General features: G+C 33.2%; 1 protein-coding gene across 1 annotated transcript; it reads left to right on the top strand.

The window, feature by feature from the left end:
• Window positions 1–2,368: 2,368 nt before the first annotated feature.
• Window positions 2,369–3,997, top strand: LOC142346016 (uncharacterized). Its single transcript, XM_075398496.1, has one exon. It carries the CDS (start codon window positions 2,598–2,600, stop codon window positions 3,876–3,878), a length of 1,281 nt encoding a protein of 426 aa, XP_075254611.1. The 5' UTR covers window positions 2,369–2,597; the 3' UTR covers window positions 3,879–3,997.
• Window positions 3,998–8,376: the final 4,379 nt, after the last annotated feature.

The following is an 8,376-nucleotide window of genomic DNA, read 5'->3' on the forward strand; positions in this document are numbered from 1 at the left end:
TTTTTAGCGAAAATCCCGAAAATCCCGATTTAGCGAAAATCCCGAAAAATGTGAATAAAAACATCTGGAATTCGTCAATTTTTCGCAAAACTTTAACTATCGATAACTCCCTGTAAAAAACGAAATTCAAAAAAATATTTTTAATTCTATATTCTACACTGGAGGGGCTTTTTAGTGATACCACTCCCAACTCAGTACGATGATTATATCGATCGGTCAAAATTGACTGAACAAAAAAACCCATTTGAGTATATAGTTCCTCCCCCCTCAAGAGAGTCGGAACAATAAGTACACTTATATAAATATAAGTACTTAGAATACGCAGAACTCAGCAAAAATATGAAAGGAACGAATAATGGCAAAGATAAAACAAAAAAGTAGCAGCAAAACAATTGCATTCTTAATCAATGTAAGCATAAGGACTTAGAAGGAAAAAATGGATTTTCGTTTGTTTTGATAACATTGTGGGCATACCCGTTCCGAACACCAAGTTTAAATCAGTACTGGGCAATTTTAAAGGCAGGTTTCCCATGTAATGCAATTTCCTTGCTTTCTCGCCGGAAATTTGCTTTTTTCTAGGGTCTTTTAACGGTGCAAAGACTGTATATCAACAATCGTGGTATATCGAAGATTCGCTCCCCGTGTTGAACTTCATTTTTGCACCATTGTCTGACCATTGTAAAATCAGACTGAAAGCAAGTCTGACAAGTCGAAAAAGTGATATGAATCAGTCTATGAATAAGTAATGATGAGGAATTGCATTTATACTGGCCCAGTACCGAAACGCACTTGGAGTCATGTAGGGTAAAATTTTAGGCCCCGAAACCCATGACCTCTTTTTACGAGGCCGAGGTCCTGTTAGTTTGGGGCAGGGGTTGATGTCTGCTTTCGGGGGGGGGGGGGGGGGGAGTTGGGAGTGGGAATGTGTTCATAGTGGACAAGAAACCAAATTTTTGTATACTGAACGGCAATAGTAAGTTAGCACTCTTATTTCTCCGACGGCAAAACCAATTTTTGAGGCCATATTGCCAACTTAAACTCACATTTTGAAAACAATTTTTACACCTCTGATCACTTAAACTAGTCCTCTCGCCTAGCTATGAAATTCAATTAAAACTCAACATTCACCTACCGGAATTTCCAGTGTAAAAATGACAAACTTCATCCAAGCTTCGAAGTAAAAAAAAGTTGCGACGAAATCACATTTTAATTACATTTTCTTCTCTCTAATATCTAATGCAAATGTAAACTCAATCATAGTTGAACAAACGCGAATACATATCACATTTTGTGGCAACTTTCTTTTTACTTAGACAATCGGATGAAGTTTGACATTTTTACGTTGGAAATCCCGGTAAGTGAACGTTTAGTTTTATTTGAATTTCATAGTTAGGCGAGTTTAATTTATCAATGGAGTAAAAATTGTTTTCAAAATGTAATTTTATGTTTGAGTAATACTGCCGCAAAAAATGAATTCTCACTTTGTAAAAATAGGGGGCGCTAACTTACTTTTGCCGTTCAGAATATTTCAAGTACTGTTCAAAAGATATTCTCAGTTTGTGTTTTAAAATATGAATCCTGTGCACTCCCCCTTCTCATTAAATGCTCGAACAATTACGTTATTAGGTTCAACGTTAAAAATAGGGTAAACAACATAGACCATAATCCATACAACAATCAAACAAAGAAAAAACTAATACAAAAAGTGAATAGAAATAGTAGAAATTATCCAAAAAAAATTGCCATAAATTCTTAAGGGATAAAAAATCAAACACTCTTTTCGCAAATTTACTGAAAGCTTGCAGACTTTCTGATGGTTCCAATCAAAGGTTTCTACGTCAAATATATCAGTTGACCGAATTTTCCTGACAAAGTACATCCGATCGTTTGGCTTCTAGAAGAGTTCTGTGAAATAAACTTTGGTCATGGGGTCAAAACTTTTTTCTTGCCTCTAGAGCCCAAACCACGAATAATATCCGATGCCAGCTGTCCAGAATTTTCAAGTTTTTGGTTAAACTAATACAGTAAATCTTGTTTGTGCTCAGATTGATTCAACTAGCATTGTTAAAACCGCTTACCATTACCTTTTTAATAACAAAAAATTTCAGGTAAAAACTTTAAATTATCTATGCTAAACCAAACGTTCAATTTTCTCAATTTTTTTGAGGTTCCGTATCTATTTTAAATTTATATCTCGCGACTAGTAAAATAACCGTCTATAGATTGTGTCTTCTTATCTGAAAAGCACTGAAAACTTTTTATACATAACTCATAACTTATTTACATCTGTTCATTAATCAAATCTGAAAACAAAAACACATACGAACAAAATTGGAGTGTGTGTTATTTATTTTTTATTTGTATATCTCATTGTTATATAATGGCTAATCTGAAGCTTTGTAATTCGGTGGCTCGACTTGGCGATTAAGCAGAGAATAAATAATACAAATTTTTAAAAACTCTTATAAACTTGTACAACTGCAATTACTTTTGAATATTACGCTTAGTGTTTGATTTATATTCTTTGAATTTAAAAAGAAATATTTCATTTTTAATCAATTATAAGTGAAATTTTCGTTTTCCGCATAGTATACTTAATGGCTTATTCGCTAAACACTAACAATTTTTTTCCGATAACAGTGTCATTGAGTTATAAATCAACTTTTCGTTTGTTTTTATCTCTAACTGTTGTTTCGTCTGTTGTTTACATTTTGATCGAACCAAATTCTGAACAAATTATGGATTTTATGTTTTATCAAGTGGTTGGTTTAGATCGACTAAGAAATTCTAATATTTTTTCAGCGCTATCATCAAATAAAGAAACTTCTTTAACCAAACAAACATTAAGGCAATGTATGGCGAAAAACTGGTTGCCCAAAAATACAACCCACCCAAATGCTCCTATAAATTTTATGCCCGGGGGCAAAAACCTTTTAATGCCCATTTCGTACGGCGCCAGTTTCTGTAAATCATCAAAGGAAAATTTGAGAGTAATTTTTGCCCTTAGCAGAGCCGCATCGATCAAAAACCGACAAGTTATACGCAATACTTACGCGGCCTTCCATAAATACGGGGAAAATTCCACTTTGGGAAACTGGACTTTGTTTTTCATAGTTGGCAGAACCGAAAACAAAACCGAGAAAAAATGGGTTGAAAACGAAAACCGGCAATTTGGCGATGTGATTATTGCAAATTTAACCGACGACTATTACCAAATTACTTTCAAGACACTGATTGGTCTAAAAGTTGCCTCGTGTTTCTGTCCGAATGCCGATTACGTAATAAAAACAGACGATGATACTTACATCAGAATTAAGCAACTTGATCACGTAATTGTTACGCAACAGCATTTGGTCGACTCAGGTCAAAAGAAGGACGCATATTACGTAACACAAAACACGACACGTAACGGACATCAAAGGTTTTTTACAGGGATTTTTTGCAATTATAATTTAAGAGTTTACAGGGTTGGGCCACATACAGTTAGTAATAAAGATTACCCAAATTCAACTTACCCCTTTTTCTGTTACGGACCGCTTTATTTACTTCGAATGGAAAGTGTTCACGAACTTGCGGTTGATTGCCCACGGCACTGCACAGGTCAAGATGAAGAAAATTACGCCCAAAATATGAACAAATATTGCCTACATAGGTTCGAAGACGTTTTCATAGGGTCATGCGTATCGTTCACACAGCGGAACAAAACAATAAGAGCGATAACTGATAATAGTTTGGGTATTTACATCCGGCAGCCCACACCTGGCTGGGGGTTAATCAAAAGTACTGCGGGAAAGCACATAGCTGTTCATGGAAACAGAGAACCGAACAGAATGCAAGAAACTCACGATTTTTATCGAAATTTGAGTTTGCTCTACTAAATTACCATTTTTTGTCGAAGTCTTTGAAACCTTTTGTACACACATTTTTCATAATCGAAAATCGTCAAAATACAATTTGATTTGAAGCTGTTTACACCATGCTACTGGAATAAATGCGTAGAATTTGCCGGAATATCAAAGTACCAGTTTATTGGTCCAATCAGGTCAACTCCTGGAAAGACTAGTGCATGTGAGACCATTTTGGTATGAGCAAAAAATTTGGCTGCCTAATTGAAAAAAATCTCGAGATGGACCTCTTTGTTAACATTCTAGGCATACTTTTCACAAGTTAAATGCTGGTGTTTTTTTAAAGCCTTCAGGTTTATGATAACACCTCTCGATATTTCAGTTTCTCGCACGAAAATTAAGGCACTTTTTGTTTCCTATGCCATGATACGGCATGAAAGCTCAAAGGTTTTCCAAGAATGAATGAGCCCTAGTGAGCAAAGAATTCAAAATTTTGCAAGAATCTTGCAAGAAATCTTGCAAGATGATACATAGTTCTTCCATCTATCTTGCAAGATTATTGCAAGATTTTGAATTCTTTTTTTAGTTACCTGGTTGGCTGATCAGGGACCACCTCATGATCTGGGATACCTTCCGAATCACTATTGGATTATTTTTGCATCTAATTTTGAGTTACTCGTTTTCGAATTCTGAACTTTGGTTTCCACAAAAAATGAATTTGCTAAGATTTTGTTGATTGCTCACTATTGAACATTTTGCTTTCTGACTAGGCAACGATTGATATATTGTGATTACTAAACCTTAGTGTAAAATAAGAACTGTTCATATAGGATCTTGGCGGCCAAAGTTGCAGCATTCACATTGAATGAGTGTCAGCGGCTTTTTTTTTGGTTCTGTTGGTGTCAAATTGTCGTGTTCTTTTAAGCAAAAAAAAATGTCTTTCTTATTTTTATTAAGAAATCATAACGTTGTGTAACTGCCAATGCGAAAGCATCAATCTTTTTCTTCTTTAGTCTGCCACCTCTCTGCGCTGATCTTATAAAATATGAGACAAATTAGCGGATTTTTGACAACTTCCCCGAGCCATTTTCTTTCGCTCGTATTCACTCTTTGCGGAACAAACAAATAAACAAACAAGAAGGCTCGGTAATGTGCGTTCGAACGTAATGTTCCGACCCCGCTCATCTATATTTTTCTTTGAGTTGTCTACCAAATGAGGAAGAGATAAAGAGAATATTGAACTATATCGTTCAATAAACCACTAAATGAACAGAAAAATCAAATAATTACAAATAATAATTACGACCAAAACTCGTTGTTCATTTTTTAAAACGAAGAAAAAGAGCAAATCAAAATAGCATCAGATGAAAACTGTACTACAAAAAAACAAACCTTCACTTCATTAAAAAAATATGGGACTTTTTCCTCATTGCGACTTGATAACAACTCGACAAGAAAAGAGCAGTTTAAAAAAAAACGTTGCTTTTTTGGAAAAAAATTAATATCCAACTGAATAAAAATTTAAAGCATCAATTGACACCACTCAGAAGTTATAACTCTATAAAAAAGGACTGAGACTTTTCGTTATCCAGGCTATGTCTTACGACTACAAAAAGAACGACGAATAAATGTAAAAATAAAAAAACGTTTGCACGAAAACCTTGTCCCAGCCAATTAAACTTGAAGCTGTTTTCTAGGAACATATATATTTTGTAATTGCATTTTCCATCAAAGTGCAACATCAGAACTACCGAATATTGTGACACTGTGAAAAGAAAAGAAAAATCTAAAAGAAAGGGCAGATATGCAAGAATCACGAATATTATTTGAAAACTCGTAGTACCAAGAACAAAGACCGTTTGCAGTAAACAAAACAGTTAAGAAGATCAAAATGTAGTTCACTGGATAATGGACTGGTCTTGCTTAGAGGTAAACTAAGCAAAAATCTATTGGAAATATGATTGGCAAAGCTCAAAGATCCCCTGTTTTTTTTTAATTAAAAACTTTCAAAATTCAAAACAAACGTAAGTTTTCAAACAAAAGAAAAGATTGTTTATCTTCCAAAGACATAGAAAATTAATTCCGTTTGTTTTTATTGAGACTAGGTCATAGGACTACAAAATAACAAAAAATAAAAACAGACTTAAAAAAATTAACAAACAAACAAACAATTTTACGAAACAACAGTGTACATGCCATCAAATTTAATGGATATTAACCGCGAGATGATTAAATCTACTCCTGCGTCTCCATTGAAATTTTGTTGAAAAAATGTCTAAAAATGACCACAAAAGAACCACAAATATTGAAAAGTATCTAAAGTTCACAAAAATTGTCTGAAAAATATTAAATGAGTCCTAAAGATATCAGTCAAAACGTTTATCGATCAGAGAAAATATTGTTTGATTCAACCAAAAATAAACGAGATCTCTCAATAATGAAAGTAAGTTAAAAATGACACAAAACTTTATAACACGAAGGATTGAAGAAAACCAGAACAAAAATAGAAAAGTTGAAGAACTTTTATTTTTTTCAGTTGTTCAATTTTTGAAGAAAATTTTCTTAAAGTCAACCAAAACCACTAGTTTTATACACATATTATTTATTGAGATCACTTTTATATCCATAGTTGGCCATTGAGACCTCTTCTTGCCCATTATATGGCATAAGACAACAAAAAATACAGGAAAAAATTTGAAAAATTTATCCAATTCTGCAACAGATCGGTGTCACAGCCCCTAATGTCATAAAATTTAAAAACAAAATAATTGTGTTGCAATGCCGATTTTAAGCGTTTTTTTTAATTAGATTGATTGGCTATATGACAGTTAACCACAGAAACAACAAAAGAGCAGCAAAATAGGGCAATTCTGCACAAAAATCACACTCGTAGTACCGGAACTAAGAAACCGTTATCTAAGAAAAAGAGCTAATTTGATTAGTTTGTGTTGTATACGAAAAAAGTTTGACCTGAATTTTTTAAGAGTAAGCTTGAAACATACAGAAAATCATTGACAGTTTCTTAAACAATTATATTCAATATCATAAGAGATATTAAATAACACCCGAAAGCACTGTATATTTTCACTTACACCACCTGAAGAAGCCATTTTGATCTTTGAACTGCTATGTAAAATTCAGACGGCAAACAGAAGAACAAATGAAGGCAAAACACAAGAAGTGTGTCAAAATTTATAAAAACTCTTTGTAAAAGCCGTAGAAACCATTAAGTTTTCTCTCAAAACAAACTATATCTACTTCTGGCCTCATTTTCACGTAATTTTTATAAATTGAGTCATGAAGTGAAAATTTTGTCAATACAATAAAGGCAATATGTTTTGAAAAATACAAGCAGCGCCCATAAAAAAATTTTAAAAAATCTGGTTGTAAGAATCCATGATGAGATCAAACATATCCCCTATTTTGCCTTGCGTCCAAAAAATCATCCAAGTGTTCCAAATATTTCCATTTTAGACCATTCGTTGAGTTAAATATTTCAATTCCAAAGGAATAATGATGCAGTTTGTACAATTATATAGCTAAATTTGTAAAAACAAAAAGGGCAATTTTTTATTTCTAGAAGAGTTTTATAGGTCTCCGAAAGTCAAATAGCTCTCATTTGGATTTGGAGTTGACAGAGATAATTTTAGCGGCTTTTAGGACCCTACTTTTGGCAAACTTACACGAATTGGACTAGAAAAAGCAAAATTTGTGCCAATTTTGATTAAAAAAAATTCGAATTAAAACTTTAATCAAACAAGTCAGCAACGCGCAACGCTCTTTTATCTTTAATAAAACCACTCACATTCGATCAATTAACATTTCAACATATTGTTAAAATATCATCAAAATTGAGCCAAATTTTAAGCAAAAATACAGAAAATGTGACTGAAACATGTCGAATATTCACTTAACTTTAAACCTCGATAAACTCCCTGTAAAAACTGAAGTTCGAAAAACAATTTAAATTTATATTCCAGGATGTATGCGCTTTTTAATTATAACACTAACAACCCTCTATGATGAATTTGTAGATCGGCTTAAGTTGACTGAACAAAAAACCCATTTGAATATATAGTTTCCCCCTCCCCATTAAGGTGGGGATCGGAACAATAAACACGAAAATTTTTGGTACTTTTGCTGTAAAAGGATTGAAATTTTTGAAGGGTTTGAAAGGCTTGAAAGAATTGCTATCAAAAAGATGAAAATGTTTGCGTGACATTTTGATCACACTTCTATTTTAGATTCTTATATTTTAACTAATATTTTATAAACTACATATATTTTTAAAGGGATTTCTGACGGTTGGTTTGAAATGACGTTTTGCCACTCTTTCTGCCACAGTTTTTAAACAATATGGTATCAGAAAAAAACGGCATAAAGAACTTTTTATGCGAAAAACCAGTAATAGCTTTTATTCATGCCTAGAAATATAACTGGTGCCTGTTCAGAAATTCGCTAATTTCACCGCAAACATGCATTTTTTGACGGATTGAGCATTAGTTTGGTTCTATTACTAAGTTTAACAGCA

This window comes from Convolutriloba macropyga, chromosome 9, assembly GCF_964194025.1.
Source record: "Convolutriloba macropyga chromosome 9, txConMacr16.3, whole genome shotgun sequence".
Taxonomy (NCBI): domain Eukaryota; kingdom Metazoa; phylum Xenacoelomorpha; order Acoela; family Convolutidae; genus Convolutriloba; species Convolutriloba macropyga.